The sequence below is a fragment of the Colletotrichum phormii genome (assembly GCF_030913505.1).
Source record: "Colletotrichum phormii strain CBS 102054 chromosome Unknown BDP81scaffold_23, whole genome shotgun sequence".
NCBI classification, from domain to species: Eukaryota; Fungi; Ascomycota; class Sordariomycetes; order Glomerellales; family Glomerellaceae; genus Colletotrichum; species Colletotrichum phormii.
The window spans coordinates 638,490-656,659 of record NW_026851465.1 but is presented as its reverse complement, the minus strand read 5'-3'; the positions used below and the strand labels follow the sequence as shown (position 1 = coordinate 656,659).

At 53.9% G+C, this 18,170-nt stretch overlaps 7 protein-coding genes across 7 annotated transcripts; 2 read left to right on the top strand and 5 right to left on the bottom strand.

Annotated features, from left to right (window-relative positions):
- The first annotated feature begins 839 nt into the window (after positions 1-839).
- BDP81DRAFT_107621 (ribosomal protein L13e) lies at positions 840-2,297 on the top strand. The gene is made up of 5 exons (XM_060581439.1): positions 840-917; positions 992-1,025; positions 1,114-1,160; positions 1,276-1,434; positions 1,528-2,297. Exons 1-5 carry the CDS (start codon positions 915-917, stop codon positions 1,921-1,923), a joined length of 639 nt encoding a protein of 212 aa, XP_060440776.1. The 5' UTR covers positions 840-914; the 3' UTR covers positions 1,924-2,297.
- Positions 2,072-5,046, bottom strand: BDP81DRAFT_437375 (GTP binding protein). The gene is made up of 4 exons (XM_060591217.1): positions 4,644-5,046; positions 4,432-4,563; positions 4,118-4,372; positions 2,072-4,038 (listed from the first exon to the last, which is right to left on the bottom strand). The coding sequence occupies exons 1-4, from the start codon at positions 4,882-4,884 to the stop codon at positions 2,522-2,524; spliced, it is 2,145 nt and encodes a 714-aa protein (XP_060440775.1). The 5' UTR covers positions 4,885-5,046; the 3' UTR covers positions 2,072-2,521.
- A 656-nt stretch (positions 5,047-5,702) lies between these two features.
- Positions 5,703-6,295, bottom strand: BDP81DRAFT_382626 (uncharacterized protein; the record flags this gene model as incomplete). Its single annotated transcript, XM_060586910.1, has 1 exon — positions 5,703-6,295. The coding sequence occupies one exon, from the start codon at positions 6,293-6,295 to the stop codon at positions 5,864-5,866; it is 432 nt and encodes a 143-aa protein (XP_060440774.1). The 3' UTR covers positions 5,703-5,863.
- Positions 6,296-8,557: 2,262 nt separating this feature from the next.
- BDP81DRAFT_357184 (general substrate transporter) lies at positions 8,558-10,668 on the top strand. Its single transcript, XM_060586328.1, has 2 exons — positions 8,558-9,812; positions 9,871-10,668. Exons 1-2 carry the CDS (start codon positions 8,857-8,859, stop codon positions 10,541-10,543), a joined length of 1,629 nt encoding a protein of 542 aa, XP_060440773.1. The 5' UTR covers positions 8,558-8,856; the 3' UTR covers positions 10,544-10,668.
- Positions 10,669-10,830: 162 nt separating this feature from the next.
- On the bottom strand, positions 10,831-12,413 carry BDP81DRAFT_437370 (aryl-alcohol dehydrogenase AAD14). Its single transcript, XM_060591216.1, has one exon. It carries the CDS (start codon positions 12,034-12,036, stop codon positions 10,888-10,890), a length of 1,149 nt encoding a protein of 382 aa, XP_060440772.1. The 5' UTR covers positions 12,037-12,413; the 3' UTR covers positions 10,831-10,887.
- Positions 12,414-12,739: 326 nt separating this feature from the next.
- On the bottom strand, positions 12,740-14,205 carry BDP81DRAFT_329472 (dimethylaniline monooxygenase 2; the record flags this gene model as incomplete). The annotated part of the gene is made up of 2 exons (XM_060585311.1): positions 12,740-13,814; positions 13,883-14,205. The coding sequence occupies 2 exons, from the start codon at positions 14,203-14,205 to the stop codon at positions 12,740-12,742; spliced, it is 1,398 nt and encodes a 465-aa protein (XP_060440771.1).
- A 701-nt stretch (positions 14,206-14,906) lies between these two features.
- BDP81DRAFT_437367 (MFS hexose transporter) lies at positions 14,907-17,371 on the bottom strand. The gene is made up of 4 exons (XM_060591215.1): positions 16,833-17,371; positions 16,562-16,766; positions 16,044-16,492; positions 14,907-15,988 (listed from the first exon to the last, which is right to left on the bottom strand). The coding sequence occupies exons 1-4, from the start codon at positions 17,144-17,146 to the stop codon at positions 15,358-15,360; spliced, it is 1,599 nt and encodes a 532-aa protein (XP_060440770.1). The 5' UTR covers positions 17,147-17,371; the 3' UTR covers positions 14,907-15,357.
- Positions 17,372-18,170: the final 799 nt, after the last annotated feature.

Here is an 18,170-nt window from a genome sequence, read left to right as displayed (position 1 = left end):
CATTCCAAAGTTGCAAGTCGAAGAGAAGGGCGATCTCATGAGGGAAGCAAGGCAAGCACCGAAGCCTCTCGATGACCACCTGAGTACCTTAATTACACTTTGGGTTCGGGACGTCTTCTCAAGGTAGGCACGATCTTTGGCTTTTCGAGAATTTGTGATTGAAGCATCGCAACTACTAGATATGCTGCGTAGCTGCATTATCGACTGTCCATCTAAGGTTTGCTGGGTGAGATGGGTACACGTAGCTGGTGAAAATAGAACACCAATCGTGATACGACGGTCAGTGAACAGATGATGACGAAGTCAACCACAAGCACACAGTGGCAGGACACGTGAACCAAGATGCTCAGCGAAGCTGTTGTCTTATGGCTCACATAGACAAATTGTCCAATTGCGACACCATGCTCTTCAGAGCGTTGAAGGCAATGAGAGATTCAATGTCTAGCGGAGCTGACAGAATGGTCATTGCCTATATAGGGCATTGAAGAAAAATATCAGAGTGACACAATGTACCTTAACCAAAACTTCGGACTTTAGAAGAGAATCTACCCACGTTGCCATATCTGCATGCTCAGCAGGACTGAATGAGCTTTCGCGGACAGTCTCTTGCAAGACAACGCGTACCCACTTGCACACCGAAAACCCATCCTCCTCAGCCACAGGACGAAAAATCCGGAATAGGGTTCGGCCGTCGCCTGTCTTTCGCCCTGCCACAGCAAGTGGATCCCACAGCCAATCAACAATTGCGACTGTCCCACCCCAAAAACCTCTAGTACGTACCTACCTTTCGTAGGGTTTTCATGCCCTCCAGAAATTTTGACTCGTCCCTCTCAAGGAATTCTCGAAGCCTGCAGCAGCATCTCGACGACGGCCCATCCGGACTACTAACCCCTTGATCGCGCAATACAGGCACAATGGTACGTCGACGCGCCCACGGTACTCGCCATTGACGGCATCGCATCGCAAATACTGACATTCGACTTTTTCCCAGGCGATCGCACACAACCAGCAGATCCCCCACAACCGTGAGCACCCCTCCACGCGAAGAGCGACGACTTGCGAAAGACGACGACATATCGAGAGACACAAAGTACTGACACCGTTTGACCACAGACTTCCGCAAGGATTGGCAGCGCCGGGTCCGGACGCACTTCGACCAGGTATGATTATTTCGCGCTGGATTCTCTCTTTTTCTGTTCCCCGGGAAAACAGACGAGATTGGAGAAATGGAAATGGCAAACAGGAATTTGGATCTGACTTGGAACATCACAACAGGCCGGCAAGAAGCACAGCCGCCGTGTCGCCCGTCAGGCCAAGGCCGCGAAGGTCGCTCCCCGTCCCACCGACTTGCTCCGCCCTGTCGTGAGATGCCCTACCATCAAGTACAACCGCAAGGTCCGTGCCGGTCGTGGTTTCACTCTGGACGAGCTTAAGGTACGATTGAATCCAACCCGCGACAGAGGGGCACGCTCCGGTGCCAGGAAAAAGATTCAAGGGAATTTTTGAGAGTTAACGCGCTTCTGCTAGGCCGCTGGTATCCCCCGCCTTTACGCTTCCACCATCGGTATCGCCGTCGATGGCCGCCGCAAGAACCTGAGCGAGGAGTCCCTCTCCGCCAACGTCGCTCGCCTCAAGGCCTACAAGGAGCGCCTCGTCGTCTTCCCCCGCCGCTCCAACAAGGTCAAGCAGGGCGACTCCAAGGTCGACCTCGCCAAGACCGAGACCGTCCAGAACCTCTCCGCCGCCCTCCCCATCCCCAAGGCCGTCTCCGGCTTCTCCGAGATCTCCAAGTCCGACCTTCCCAAGAACATCGAGGGCGGTGCCTACCGCAAGCTCCGCGACACGAGAGCCGAGGCCCGCAACAAGGGCAAGAAGGAGAAGCGCGCCCGCGACGCGGCCGAGGCCGAGGCTGCCAAGAAATAAACGCAGCACGTCTCTGTCTTTGCTACCGCTGCTGCTCTGCTGTCGTCTCTTGTGGTGTCGGGGGGCTTTGTTTGATGCTGCGGCTACTAGTGCAGCTAAGCTTAAGCTGCTGCATGGAAATGGGATTTTCGGCTGCTGCTTTCGACACATCAAAAACACTTTCGGAGAAGGGAAAAAAGTTCTTCGGAGGTCGGGTTGTTATCTTCTGGCCTGGCGTGGGTTCAGTGGAATGAGATACTCTCAGGACAAGGTCATAAAGAAATTATTGCATTGATCACGCCCGCTTGTGTCGATTGCTGCCCCCTACCACTGCCCAAGTTCCCGTCGTCTATTCGACGGGCGTAGGAAGACGCATCGTACGAAAACGACGTGACGTGTATCATGGGTCAAAGGTGACTGGAGTAGACTAAAGGATTGATTCGATTGCTTTTATTTCCAATTGTGGTTCCATTCGGTGATGATGTGATCTAAGTTTTCTCGAACCTCGTGATCCAAAATAGTACAGAACATGGGTGTTACTGTTCCCACATTGTTAGGAGATCACGAAGTATTCGAGGAGCAGCAGTTCGTTCAGGCGTCGAGTTCTTCAATATCTCAACTACGCTTTGCCCTTCCCCTTCTCATCAGCCATCAGCTCGCCACCCTCTTTCAACATCTCCTCAAACGCAGCCCTCCTAACAGCCGGCAACTCATCCGCATGCCTCCTAACCAGCTCCGACACCATAACCAACCCATTCTCCCGATCAACCTTCTTCATGCCCGCCGCCTGCGACGGGTCAGCCTGCTGCGGCTCCAGCCCAAGGCCCTCCACCATGGCAGCATTATCTCCACCGCTGACAACCACCGCCTGTCCATCACCACCCGCAGCCGGTGCCCCCTCAATAGCCTTCTGATCCGTACTGCCGCTGCTACCCTCCCTAGAAAACGTCCGTCCGGTAACGGCCTCCGTCAACGCCTCAAACGCACCGGGAACTTGCAGCGTGCGCAACACCATGTCAGCGCCGTCCTTGGCGCGACACATGAGCGCAAAGACGAACCACGCCTCGCTGCGAAGCACGGGGAACTTTGTCTGCGTGACGAGGAACGCGAGGGCCTTATTCAGCCCCGGGTGCCGCCTGTAAAACTTCTCCCTACGCTTCGCGCCGCCGTCGCGTTCTGCTTCGGCCACGGCCGTCGGGGACAGCGGCTTCTCGGGGCGGAAGACGTAGCCGTCTTCGGACGGGTCCCAGTCTGGCAGGATGGGCGGGATGGGCGCGGTGTGCAGGACGCGGCAGACGGCTGCGGCGGCGCGGGCGGCTTCTGTCTTTGTGTGTTCTGCGTCGGTGCGGGAGACCATGTCGAGGAGGCGGTGGAGGTGCGTTGTCTCGTGCGAGGGGGAGAGGGGGTCCGGGGAGAGGGGCGCGCAGAGGCGGCGGACGTTGGCGGGTGTGTTTACGAGGAGGAGGCGGGTTAGGGAGACGGCTGTGAATTGGATTTGAGGGTTGACGTCGAGGGACCAGATGCGGGGGAGAATGTCGGGGGAGAAGAGGCCCGCGTCGCCGAGGACGGGTTTGTTCTGGGAGGGGATGGCGAGGTTTTTGCCAAAGGAGAGGGCGGCGTGGAGGAGCATTGTGTCTGTTGCTGTGGCGAGGAGGGCGGTGAGGGGGACGTGGACGGCGTGGGATTTGACGAGGGCGTAGGAGGCTTCGTCGGAGCGGGCGACGTTGCCTAGGCAGAGGCAGGCTGCGGACTGGAGGTGGGTGTTTGTCGTGGCGAGCCAGCAGTGGAGGGTGTCGAGGACGGGGGAGCCGATGGGGTTGTGGAGGGAAAAGTCGTCTGCGTAGGAGACGTCGGCGAGGATCTGGATAAAGGACTGCGGTAAGGACTTGAGGAGGACGACGGCGTCTTCGTCTTCGACGCGGAGGGCGTCGAGCTGGGTTTGGAGGTGGTAGAATGTGGCGAGGAGGATGGGGACGGAGCCGGTTGTGATGAGGGCGGCTTGGATGGGCGCGTGGGTTAGGTAGGCTAGGGCGACGGCGGTGAGGGAGACGAAGTCTTCTGCGTCTGTTGTGGGTGTGAGGGCGAGGTTGAGGAGGATGGTTGGTGTTTGCGGGGGTGCAAAGTTGGCTTCGGTTTCTGGATGAAGGGTGTGAGCTTTGTGGTTCATCAAAAGTTGACTGAGTGAGGAGGAGGGGTTGGGTGAGTTGAAGCTTACCGTGCGTGGCGAGCAAGGCGAGGATCTTGCCAATGATGCCCATTAGATGCGGCGCGTGGGCGAGGCGTGGGTTGGTGAGGAGGTTGACGAGGTGGAGGGTGAGCGAGGAGGAGCTTGCTTGGATCTGGGCGGGCTCGTAGTCGACGAGGATGTTGTAGAGGACTGGCACGGCGAAGGGGAGGGCGGCGTCGTCGGCGAGGAAGCTGATGACGGCGGTGATTGCGTTTGATGCCACGACCCTTGCGCGGTTTTCATCTGGGGAGTAAGTCAGTTATCACATCTTCATAGGGAGGATGAGTGAACCAGATTGGTACCTGTGTCGGCGCATGAGTTGCCGAGGAGACGAAGAGAGTGCTTCTTCAAGGCTGGTCTGAGGTTCTCTGTGGAAATGACAGAGAGGAAGAAGTCGACGATGCCCGAGTCTCCCAGGGGCAGTCTCCATGATGCTGTTGGATGTGTCAGTATGTATGTCTGTCTGTTCCTCATGTGAGATACATGAGTTATGATAATTCAAAGGGCCTCTCACCATCTCTGCTTCCATCGCCCAGCTTCTCCGCAACAATGTCAATCTCTTGACTGCCACAGTTCCATAGCTGCTGCGCAGTGAAGAGTACATCGCCCAGCAGTGCGGTCCTGTGCGCGCGGCCCTGGTCTACGGAGCCTGGATCAGCCCAGGCCGAAGCGGACGAGAGAATGTTGGCGATGGCGTCTGGCGTGAGAATCTTGCCGCCTTCCAACGGCTGTTGCTGGGACGCCGGTTCAGCCATGGCGATGGTCGTGATATCTAGGAAGGGTCTCTTTCTGAATATCTGCTGTCCTTGACAGAGTGGAAAAGAAAGAAAGGAATCTAATTAACTTATAAGTAGTATCCTGGAATCAAAAGAAAGAAGAGACGCGCGGTGTTGGTGATTGGTTGGTCGTCTTGCTGCCCGGAGATGGGATGAGCTGCGAGATGCTGCGGCCGGCACGAGTTCCTTTCCCTTTTGGTGTGGGCGTCGTCGTTGGTGGGGTTGTAGCTGTCGCAGGTGATTGGTCTGCGGGGGGTTGTGCGCCATTGGTGGGGCGCGGTCGGAGCTTTCGGCCATGATGTAACGGCCCTCTGCCGCCTGCCGCGTCCGGGTGACGGCGTCTGCTCCGGACCCGATGGCTTTGTTGGTAATGCAGTGAGTTGTAGTGCATTCTAGTAAGGGAAGAGGCTGAAGTGAACCTTTTGGGTGGTTTCCTGGCCTTGTTTCATGATTGACCGCTAATGTTGGGTACCAGGAATTGCAAACTCCTTTTTTCCAATGATTATGATTTGACAGTAGCACAAAAGGATTGAGAAAACTCATTTCCAAGCCACACAGTTATGGAAGTTTATCTCAGTGTGATAGAAAAGACAATTCAACATCAAAGAATACCATGCCAACTTTTTCATGACCCATGATAAAGTCCCTGGTAACACTACTTCCACCTAAGGACGAGACTGAATCCCTTCTATAGACACTTCGGATGATACTGAATTCATCTTGATATATTTGGTTTCTCGATGAGCAAGGGTGAGTTTCTGTCAGGGGAAAAAAAGATAGAAACTATGGAAAAGAGTGTGAAGATTTGTTATCCTGGTCGAAGGAGCATTCTAGCTCAAGATTTTAAGAATCAAGATGAAGCGAGACAACGTAGCAACTGATATCCACGATAGTCGAGTCCAGATTTCCCAGAGGTAAAGCCAGGTAAAACAAGACCATTCAGCTCATCCAGACTCTCTCAGTGACAGCTACACCCACACTCCTTGGCATCCTTACAATCCTTCCCACAAGCAGACTGCTCCGAGGGCCTGCACTGCTCCTTGCCAGAACAAGTCCGCCAGTTCCCGTGTCCTTTATTCCACGCAGTCCAACACCAGGTGCCCTTTTCCCTGTCACACGACTCCCAGCAGTAGCCCTTGCTGCAGCCGTACTCATCGCCGAACCAGCACTCGCGGGCCTGTAGGTTCGGGGACGAGCCGTCTTTGAGGGTCAGGGGGTGCTCTCTGCACTTGCGGATGTTGGTTGGGTCGACGTTGCTGTCGAGGGACGAGGCCGTGTAGGACATGACGCCGAGGTCGCCGCATTCTTCGGCGGCGGTGGGGGCGATGCCGGCGAGGGTGCTTGGGAGGTGGTATGTGAGGGCGAAGAGGATGGTCGTTGTGGATTTCATGGTGGCGGCCTGGGATGTCTGTGAGCAAGTCGGAATCTTGGTGGGACGAACGGGGGTTCTTACGTTGTGTTATAGTATTGAATCAGTAGAGTGTGGCCCTTCTTTGAAAACACTCTTGTTATGAGCTGTCCTGTCTCGAACTTTTACAATTTGGTCCGAAGAACGACCTTGTATTTATATCCGATGGTTGCTTTCCCGGAAGGGTTTGGTTTCAGCATTCAAAGTCGATGTATGTCGAAGAGCAGAAAACTGCGTGCTCATCTCACTGTCACAATTCAGGCAGAACTCACTGTTGCGGCGGGGATGGCGATGCCTCAACGTGCACAGAATCCTCTCGTACAAGTGAGTGTCGGACCATCCGTCAGCGTCAGCGTTTCCGGGTTAAATATGCAGTAGTACGAGGGTGATTCTTCTCGTCATTCAGTCAGCATTGTATCCATGTGCCAAGATCTTAGATACGGGCGTTTGGGCTCATGTTGACCTGTTGGAAGAGTTAGATATCGCCAAATGACTTAAATACATGCGTGAAATTGAGGCATTGGGTCTCCCACTGCTAGGACCATTGCTTCTTGCTGCTGGAACCATGACTAGGCGCGGACGAGGCTTGTTCAGACCGGTTGGCCGTTGGTTGCAGTATTAGATGTTCGGTCATTTTATGCTCCCCGCTGATCTCGGACTCGCCTGCCTTCTTGGTAGAGTTTTCAGGAAGAGATGGCAACATGTAAATTTCCCCGCTTCGCATACGCCCTAGTCAGAGCGGTATAGCTGTGAAAATACGTCTTCTTGAGATGGTGACATTCAAGCGCAGAGTAAGGCTGCTTTTAGTCATCGTCTACGCTAGGTCAGTTAGATTAACGCTACATAGCATAAATGAGTAATATATATTGGTAAGAGTCTGAAACATTTCTTCCACATACACACGCGGGGGTGATGACATCTCGCGTTACTTTATCAACAAGATTGCTATAGAAGGCGGTCAAGTCAGGTGAGGACAGGTATAACCTGCGTACGAGCCACAAACTCGCTGTGAAACTATCATAGGCTATTAAGGTAACCAAGTCACTGAGTGCTTCCATCATCAGCGCGATACTAGCACCGTGCTACACGCCTTTTTGATCTGATCAAATGCAGAAAAAAAGCAAAGTTTAACTGCTTCCACTAAAGGAGGCAATATACCACGGTTGCAATACACAAGATCGCATCGCGTTCGAGGCTGTGGGCGTGTCGGCGCTTCGAGGGCCCAGAATCGTTGAAAGATAGAATTGCGGCTTTTTTCTGGGCAATCATGTAAGCATAAAGCCATTGGTCGATCTTCGTAACAAGTCGTAGATCACGTTGTGGAAGAGTCTGCCAGTCTGCCCCCTGGTTCTAGACCAAAGCCTACGAGAAATTTCTGCCCTTGCTGGCAAGAGACGAGCGGCGAGTGCTTTACACCGCTCAATTAACCACGATGGTCAGCTGATAGACTTTCGCTGGTCGGATTCTGCCAGCATGGGCGCGCATGGCCCGTCAGGGTAATGCCCTCCGAGTATATGTAGGTTCGTTGGATTCCAACTGCATCAAGCAAACATCACTGCATGCTGATTGTGCACCCAGTGCCTTGGCAACATTTGACAAAGTAACCAACAATGACTTACTTGTAGCTTCAATACACTGTGCTTTGGACTTTGGGATTCTAAACACTGGCTCCGTAGTAGATGTCTTCATCAACACGCTGCTGGTTGTGGATACCCGAGGAGACTTCGCTTTCAAATAAGGCGAGCCATCTTAAGAGAAGGTCACCCGTGACGTAGTGTGGTTCGTCTCTTGAAAAAGCTTTCGCTTCATGTCGCTAGCTTGCGCCGCATCCTCCCCGTGTCTCGGCATCTCGACGTAAGAAGCCCGTCGAAAACGCCGTTGCCCGGGGTACGAGGATACCGGGGGATCGGCCTCCCGAGGTTCAGACAAGCACCGCCGGCTCTTATTCCCCGAAACTGGGCACGTATGGCCGGGGGCGAATCTTGGTGTGATGAGGAGTCGAGGAGTCGCGTGGGGAGAAGACACCCCGGAGAAGAAGAGAACTCGTGAGGAGAAAGAGGAGGAACCTGGGGAAGATCTGGGGTAAAACCTCTTACTCCACGTGATGCTGCATCGGGCATCGGGGTAAAGGCGTCCCCGGCGCTTTTCGATGCGCACCAACAAGCGTCGCCAGCCACCACCATTCGAACAAGGCCAGTTGTGACAGTCTACGGATACCGGCGCAGTGGTCTGATTCAACCTTAGCTTCCTCCGCGTTTGTCTGGCAGCCGGGGTAGTTGCTGCTTTGCCCATGGGGAAAACTTGAAAGGGGGCATCGGTCAATGTACTGGATGGTAGGCAAGCCGGCGCTATTCCGCATTCGCATCGCGACTCCAACTGTCCCAACTGCCAGTTCGTCTCGAGATATAAAGGACCGTTGCGCCAGATTCACTACTACCCTGCAGGCCCGCAACTCAGCAGCCCGTTCAAGTCTGAGTCAGTATCCCAAGAGACAACGACAAAGTTGACAACGGTAACTCAACCGACGAGACGACGACATCACAATGGCAAAGCCAATCACCGAAGAGGTCCACTCGCCCGGAGCCGACAGCGACGACTTTCAAGGCCTCGTCCTCGCCGATGTCATCCCTCACGATCGTAAGCCATGGTACAGCGACGGGACCCTGTGGAAGCTCAACCTCCTGCTCCTCAGCGGTCTCCTGACCCAGACGGCAACGGGCTTCGACGCCAGCATGCTCAATGGCATGCAGTCCCTGCCGCAGTGGCAGGAGTTCTTTGGCGAGCCGAAAGGAACGCGCCTCGGCGCCATGACGTTCGGTCCCAACGGCGGCGTCCTCATCTCCATCCTCGTCTCCTCTCAGCTCTGCGACTGGCTCGGCCGCCGGAAGCCCATCTTTGGCGGTTCTATTCTCATCATCGTCGGCTCCATCATCCAGACCTGGTCCCTCAACTACGGCATGTTCGTCGCCTCCCGCTTCGTCATCGGCTTCGGACTCGGCATCATCTCGACGGCCGCCCCGCCGCTCCTGTCTGAAGTCACGTACCCTACCCACCGCGCACAGGTCGTCTCCTTCATGATGGTTTCGTGGCCGCTGGGTGCCCTCATCGCCGCCTGGGTCACGTTCGGCACCTTCAAGATGGGCAACTCGTGGGCGTGGCGTCTTCCCAGCTTGTTGCAGTGCGTCTGCTCCGTCATCCAGGCGTCTCTGGTATTCTTCTGCCCCGAGTCGCCCAGATGGCTGATTTACAAGGGCCGCTACAAGGAGGCGAGAGATATATTGGTCAAGTGGCACGGCTACGGGGACCCCAACTCCCGGCTTGCTCGCTTCGAGATGGCTGAGATCACGGCCACGCTCGAGGTGGAAAAGGTGCAGAAGAGGTCGCGCTGGGTGCAATGGATCTCGACCCGCGGCAACTGGCATCGCTTGTTCTTGGCTCTGTACATTCCTGCCATGCTGCAGTGGTCTGGCAACGCCTTGACCTCATACTTCCTCTCAAAGTCAGTTTTGAACCTAATCCCTTTTGTGACCGTCTCAATAGCTAACAAACTTGTCTAGGGTGCTCAACTCGATCAATGTTACCGACCACAAGACCCAGCTCCTCATCAACGCAGGACTGCAAATCTGGGGTTTCCTCTCGGCCTGCGTCTTCGCCACCATGGTGGATAAGTTCGGCCGACGCAGACTCTTCCTCACCGGCATGTCAGGCATGGGCGTCTCGTACGTCATCTGGACAATCTGCTCCGCGCTGAACCAGGAGACTGGCTTCAAGCACATGGGCTACGCGGGCGCCGTCTTGGCCATGATCTTTGTCTTTTCCTTCTGGTACCACGCCTGCTCGCCCATCGGCGCGACCTACATCATGGAGGTCACGCCCTACTCGTTGCGCGCCAAGGCTTCCATGCTTTACCAGCTCACCGGAAACTTGGCGGGTGTCTACAACTCCTTTGCGAACCCCGTCGCCATGGAGGCGATTGCGTGGAAGTACTACATCGTGTGGTGCGTGGCGATCGCCATCCACCTTACCCTCATCTGGTTCTTCTTCCCCGAGACCAAGGGACGGTCTCTCGAGGAGGTGGCGGAGATCTTTGACGGACCGGATGCAGCGGTGGGAACGAATGCTATGAAGCAGATGGGTCTTGATACGCATGCTGACGCTGCGGTTGACTTTGATAAGGACACCCACAAGGGCCTGGACAAGGCTACGGTCACGCAGATTGATAGGTCGTAGGTGGTGAAAGGAGAGCATCCTCTGCATCTTTACCTCGTGATAATAGCTCTCAACTATAGTCATTAATTCAAGCGTAATTTTGAGGAGAGAAAGATCGTGTGTGTGTGACCACTCGAGATTAGCGATGCCAACCAAGATGGACTTCTGTGAAATGGTCAGTTGAAGCATCAAGCCAAAGCTGAGTCGAGTAAAATCCTCGTACACAGTCTCTCCCAAACTCCAGCCAGTGAAACACCGACCCATTGACAGTACTCATTTGTTTTAGCGGACAAGCGGTTTTCATCATCTTGCGTAGCGAAACACGGCTTCCATTATACTTTTAATCTAGCTTCTATCTATCTAGCTTAGATGCTCGTCTGTCTGCCCGAATTGGGGAACGACATCTGAGAAGCGCGTGCCAGTCGGAACGACTTTCCAGTGATGTTGGGGTCCGCACCCAAGAAGTTACCAGGGAACCCGACATCAAAAGGCTTGACGCTTTCCAAGAACGCAATCTGCTCATCCGTGAGCTTGATCTTGAGCGCATCAATATTCGCCTTCAAGTGCTCGACCTTGCGGCCGCCCACGATGGGAATCACATTAGGCGCCTTGCTGCGGACGTAGGCAAGGGCAATAGCCGTCACGCTCTCCGTGCCGTGCTCGCCCGCCACCTTTTCCAGTGCCTCGCTCATCTTGACCTCCATCTCCGTCTGCTCGCCGGTGCTGACAAAGGACCGCAGCCCCTCGCCAGCCCTTTTGCGCTCCTCCAGGGCCTTCTTTGATTGAAACTTGCCGGATCCCAACACGTCCCACGGGCAAAGGGCCATGCCGAAGGTGTGAGCCATGGGGAGGATATCGCGCTCAAAGTCGCGATGCATCACGCTCCATCGGCCCTGGTACACGCTGAAGGGCGTCTTGCCGTGGTCGACTGCGTACGTGTTGGCGGCGCTGACGACCCACGCGGGCGTGTCTGAGATGCCGAGGTAGAGGACCTTGCCCTGCTCTACAAGAATGTGAAGCGAGTCCATGATCTCCTTGATGGACGTCGTGTAGTCCCACCAGTGAAGGTACAGGATATCAATGTAATCCGTACCCAACTTCTTGAGCGAATCCCGGATGCTGACGTGGAGACTGCGGCGGTGGTTGCCCGTGAAGTTGGCCGTGTGGCCCTTACCCAGGGCATGGCTCTGGTAATCCGAGGTGTACTTTGTGGCGAGCACAATCTGCTCTCTGTTGCCCCTCTCCTTCATCCAGTCGCCAATCCACTTTTCTGACTGCTCGTCCTGGTAGCCGTTTGCCGTGTCGATGAAGTTGCCGCCGGACTCGAAGAAGGCGTCGAGGAGCTTGTAGGACTGCTCCTTGTTCATGGCGCCCATTGCCTCTGCCCAGGCTTCACCGATGGACATGGCGCCGAGAGCCAAGGGGGAGACGCGGATGCCTGCGTTGGGCGAGAGTACGCGGAGCCTGCCCAGCTCGGTGGGAGGCTCGGGCGCTTCTGCCATGAAGTTCGACATTGTGATTGTGTGTTTTGGGATGAGATCCAAGGCGGTGCTAAGTTGGTGCAGTGGGCTGTTGACAAGTTCCTCTTTCAAGTTGTTAGAATCTAGTGATACTGATTGAAAGCCCTACGTTCGAAAGTCATATCACCAGATAGATTGTAAGTCGAGTGTTTATACTTTCCAATGTGAGGGGCATCGGCAGTCGAGAACGGCTGACATCACTCCGGAAATATGACCGGAATTTAGCAGCGCTCATACCGACGGCTCCATGCCGGTTACAGGAGACTCCTCGATCCGACATTTTGATGCGGGGATCTGTTGCGTCTGTGACGTACTCAATGGTCGTGCGTTGCGTTCACTGCATCAATAAATGCGCACCAAACCCGCCTGTAACCAGTATTTGTCGGTCATAACGACGGGTTACACTGGTGATACAGCCTCTGGCCAAGCCCGTGACCATCTTCGCTAAAGGATCCGGTCGGCTTCGAGGAGGGGACGGCACGCTCGGGAGGGCCCGTGTTGGGTTTTACGGAGGGGAAGGCCGGAGTTTGCGGGGCTAACTCCGGACCCGGTGTCACCACTCGGCCGTGGATCCATAAGCGAGGAGACAGCCAACATATGACAATGGAAAGACTGGTATCGAAATAAGACTATCCGAAAACGACCTCGGACACCGCCTGGACACCGCCGAAATACCCAGGCTCCTCGATCCGCAGCTTCACTTCTTAACAGACTTGAGCTGTTTGACCAGCTTGTTCATGTGGATGATCGCCTCTCTCGCCCCGTCCCAAGTCTTTCTCTTCCCCGTCTCAAAGTACCTAAACGCATGCGCCGTCTCGACACCGTGGTTGATCATGTACACCATGTAAGGGTCTTTAATCCAAGTCATCCAACCACGCCATCCCCAGCCCAGGTTCTCCATGCCAGTGCCAGCGGCTTGATGCAGAAATCCCTGGAACTCCCACTGCTTGACGGCACCAGGCTCGGATCTGTTCTCCTGGTGCCACCGGCCGGCAACCCATTGTTGATGGCGGTCAATGGCGCGCTCCATTTTGGGTCTGGAGGGAATCATGTCCGCGCTGACACCCCGCCAGATGTTGCTGATGGCCATGGAGGTAACGTCTGAAAATGAGAAGCCGTTGTTCTTGCCGTACGTCGAGTACGCGAGAATCGCTATGCTGTCTGCATGAGCTGGCGGGAAGAGGTTCATGTAAAGTCTAGCGATGGACTCGCCGCCGTACGGATGACCTGCCGCATCGGCCTTGGGCTTGCTTGTCTCCAAGAAGGGAACGAGACTGAAATCTGCAGTGTAGCCGGTACAGCAGACAACAGAGTCGACATCGTCTAGAACGGTCCCATCCGTAAACTCAATCTTTTTGCCCCCAAGGAACCTCTTGATTCCGTGTAGGGACGACACCTTTCCCTCGCGTAGAAGCTCCAGGGTCGTGTCCATGCATCCGGCGAGATGTAGGCTCAGCGGGGCAACGTTTTCGAGGAGACGCCATGCGGGGTCGATCTTCCCGTGTTGTCGCATCAACAAGCCCGTGGCGAGCTTGACGAGCTTGTTGACCGTGTTGGGGAAGTTTCTCTGGAGGAAGTAAGACATTTGTCGTCGGGAGCGGTTGATTAGGAGGTCGGTGGGCAGGCCGTTCCGCCAGCGACCTATGATCATTGCGCCGTTCCGATGGGATACGTAGGTCTCTCTGGCTTGGTCGACCAGTATGGTGAGAAGATCACTCATCGTTGCGCTGAGACCGACGAGGACGACCTTCTTGCCCTTGTAGTTGTCCGGGCTGGTGCGACGTTGGTGAGTAGCGAGCCTCAAGTACCATGCAAACGGGGATGAACCACTGAAACATACTTTCGAAATTGTTGAGAATGAAGGAGCTGACCTTGGTACAGCTCTTGACCTTCAAAGGTTGGCATTCTAGGTTGCGTCTGATAGCCATGGCACAAGACTACCTTGTCGAACTCTTTCACTTCCTGGCTGCCTGATCTGACCATCTCGACCTTCCATTTGGTGCCGTCGCCATTTCGAGTAACTTGCTTGACTGTGCTGTTGAAAACAATATGCTTGTACAGACCAAAGTTCTCGGCATAGGATTCCATGTACTCTTCGAAATCGCCTTGGCTCAAGAACGGACCATATTCTTTGAGGGTGTCAGAAGCTGGGGGGACTGACATGTCTCGAGCAAGACGATCATGCACTTACTATCTGGCATCGGAAAATCCGTGAATCCGCAGGTGTATTTGCTGATGATGGCATTTGTAGCTAGAATAGTCAGTCTAAGTAGCAACATAAGCATTTCGGGGCGCTTTGGGTACGAACAAGGGAGCGCAGTCGTCATGCTCTTGTCGTCGGTGTAGGACCAAAGGCCGCCAACTCGACTTCGTCTCTCAAATAACGTAGCATCAAATCCATCTTCTCGGAGAGTCTTGAGCATCGACAGGCCGGTGGAACCTTTATCCTCGCGTCAATACATGTAGATAAGCAGGCTCATGTCCCAACAGCTTTATACGTCACGTACCTGCCCCGATCACAGCTACAGTTGATGCATTGTCTTTATCCATTTTGCTGGTTTGACTGATGCACCAGACCAGACGATGACCCTCAAGCTTGGCCAGATGAGATGAACGCCTGTGAGACTGCGATACCGTTACGATGAAGAGAAAAGGAGATGGGTCTTTGCCTAGGGAGGTCGCTGATGGTAAGATTTGAGACAGGTGTGGTGACGACGCGGCCAATTCTCCGTCAGCACTAGCCAAGCCACCTCCAAAGAGATGAACTGGATTTCTGATTAATTCCCTGCTCTGCGACCCTGCGTTTTTGTTAAGCAGGAAACTTCCCCAAAGAGCCGAAAGCACCAATCAGCCAATCAGATGTTGTGGTAAATAAGGCGTAATTGATTCGTTTTTGTACGACAGATGTTAACATACGTCCGATGTAAGAAACCTCCCTTCACTCCAAAGCTGCCAATGAGATCGCAACCCTCCATGAGAATCCGCTCTCCATTTAGAACTTTTTTCGACTGCCAGCTGTACTCGATAAGAAAAATCAGCTTACATTTCCGAGACGCAACTACGGCGTGAATTGAACGGGATGTAAGCTCCTATTTACTGCCTATTGCTCAGTCTCAGTCGACAGGCTGTCACGCTTCAGTTGATAAGTTTGACAAGCTCAAGACATCAGTGCCAGCTGCACATATCCTCAGTTTGAGAATTTTCATACTTGAAAACAGCTCACTGAAATGCTTATGCAACGTGACGATTGTGTCGTGCTGTTATTCAACGTGGAATCAAGGGTATCTTGTGGCCACTACTATCTTCACATCCCCCTTAGAAGTTGTTCTCCTTCTCCATAGCCGTCTTGACAGCTTCTCCTCGTACATTTACCTCAGTAGTGTACTCCTTGAACTTGCGTGCGGGAACCTTCTTCATAAACATCTCATCCAACTCCTCGTACGTTCTTCCAGCTGTCTCGGGCAAGTTGTACCACAGGTGCACCAACGAAATGACAGCCAACCCACCAAAAATGAACGCCAACTTGGCGCCGAGGTTCAGCTGATCGGGGTTGAAGAGGTACGGCAGGACAAAGTTCCACATGGTAGTAAGTGCGTTCTGCAGAGCCAGGCCGAGAGCAACGGTCTTGATGCGAAGTCGCGAAGTTGAGACTTCAGCGAGAATCGTGTACGCCGTGGCACCGATCGTAACGTTGTACCACCAGCAGTACATCATCAGCAGTGCGACGGTACCCCTGTTGAATGAGAGTGTTCCGGGGAGAGCGAGACCGCCGGTGATGAGGAGGATCACGGTCAAGAATGCAAGTCCGTATACGGTCAAGGGGCGACGTCCAACCTTGTCGACCAGGTACCAAGACATGACGTTTCCGATGAGAGAGCATATTTGCTGGACGATTTGGAGCTTGAAGCTGTCGGCTGTGCTGTAGCCAGCGAGCTGCATATAGTATCTATAGACAGTCAGGCAAATTGTCAAGGCACAAGGCGTAGGAATGGTAGGCTTACGTAAAGTAAGAGGCAGCGAAGGTGATCCCGGACAGTGACTGGATGCAAAGAGGCGAGATACTGATGATAGTACGTCTCAAGTTCGACTTGCGGAAGCACTCGAGATAGCTGGCACCTGCAGTCTCCTTGCTAACCTGCGCCAGTGTCTGGTGAATGACGGCCAGCCTGACACGGCCTTCGTCGCCAACATGCCCGAGCTTGGCAAGACTCCTGAGCGCTTGCTCATCCTTCTCCTTCATAGCCAAGTACCAGGGGCTCTCGGGCATGAACGGCAAAAAGATGGCTGCGATCGCCGCGAAGCCATATTGGGCACAGAAAACGGCACGGTACGCCCAGCGGCTGTTCATGGTGCCTGTCTCGTTGACGATGACAGCAACGACCAAGGGTCCGAGTGTGTATGACAGGGCTGAGAGGCAGGTGAAGAGACCGCGGAGAGCGAGGGGTGTGATCTGATGAGGCTCAAATTAGTACCCACTCTGGTCATGTTACGCGCCCGAGTCTTTGTGTTCGGCTCTTACCTCTCCGATGTATGTGACAGCCACAGTTGAGAGAGCACCGATGGCGAAACCGTTGATGAATTTGCCGCCGAAGAAGAGTTCGTTTGTGGTTGCGACGAATTCAAGAGTGATACCAGTGATGGAGAATGCCAACGCAAGTCCAATGACCTTCTTTCGTCCAAAAATGTCTGCGAGAGGACCGCTACCTAACGCACCAACAACAGCTCTGTAAAGACGTGGTTAGCATACCCCCAAGATTGCTCATGGTGAACAACAATGCGAGATCACTTACGAAGCAATAGGTGCGCCGTTGAAGGCAGACTGCCATTTCGTATCCAAGACATATGAACCCTCAAATTCATGGCCAAAGTCCTTTCGGAATTCTGGGATACTCAAGATGCTGCCGCCTGCCTGGTTCTCAAACGCCAGGACTAGGACACACCACACGGCGTAGACGCACCAGAAACACGCTTTGGGGTACTTCTTTAACGACTCAAACTTTCCGAGCTCGTGCTCCTCCTGGTTTCCCAGATTGGCGAGTTGGGCCTGACCTTCGCTGGGGTGCTCAAGGTGGTCGGCATTGTCTTTCTTCTCGGCATCGACCATCGTGACTGGGTTTCTTTTGGTGGAAAATTCAGACCTAAAACGAAATAAACCCAAAAAGAGAAGAATCAAAACGACTAAGAATCGATTCGGATTCAAGCTCAAAGAGGCTGAAGTCTAAGGGTAACGCCAAGATGCAGGACAAGGCTCGAAATTGCAACCATCACGGGCTCTAGCGAGTCCTTATAAGGCAAAGCCGCAACACACAAAGGGTTGAGACTAAACTCGTAAGTACGAATGGGCCAACCCGAATGGTCCCACGCCGTCATCATGGAAACAGGCACACCAGAAATCTGGAACCTCGGGGGAATGACACGACGGTGGATCCGGGGTGTTGCCAGCATCGTCTGGGGATACCTGCGGGGCCCCGACTCTATGTGGGAAGATGGAGACTGGTTGGGGACTGGTCGAAACGAGTCAGGAGACCAAGACGCCGTCACGCCAATATCCACCGTTTGTCCGGTGTAGTGCCTGGGGTTTCCCCATCCAGGAGTGTTTGCCGGCAAACAACCCCACGCGAGAATTAGTCTTGATGGTTTATGATAATCAGGGGAAAGAAGCGGAGATATACTATTGTCTAGGAAAGCAGCAGTAGCTATTATCGTTAGCTGCGAATAGATTCACATGTTATTGCTGGATATATGTGTTTGTGCTAAAAAATAACGTCGAAGATTCGCTACTAGGCTTGAGACTTGGGAACATCAGGAAATGTTGTAAGCGTCTCTTCCCGCTGATGACTACACATATGCTTCAACGCTGAGTTGCATACGCAAGTCGGACTAAGGTATCTGTATCATAGTAAACACACGTGCATTCATATGTCTCTGTACCTTAGTGTGATGATTGCAACAATGTCAAATATTCTCCGCCTGAGGAAAATTCTCTTGTCGCGGGCCCTTCTCTCAAGACAAACCCCAGGCTATTCCCGGCTCGCGGCACCATTTAGCGGTGTTTTGGTGCGTCGAACGGTGGAGGCGCGTCGCCGGTTGTCGCCCGATTTTACAAAAGAAGTTTGGCACGCCGCTAT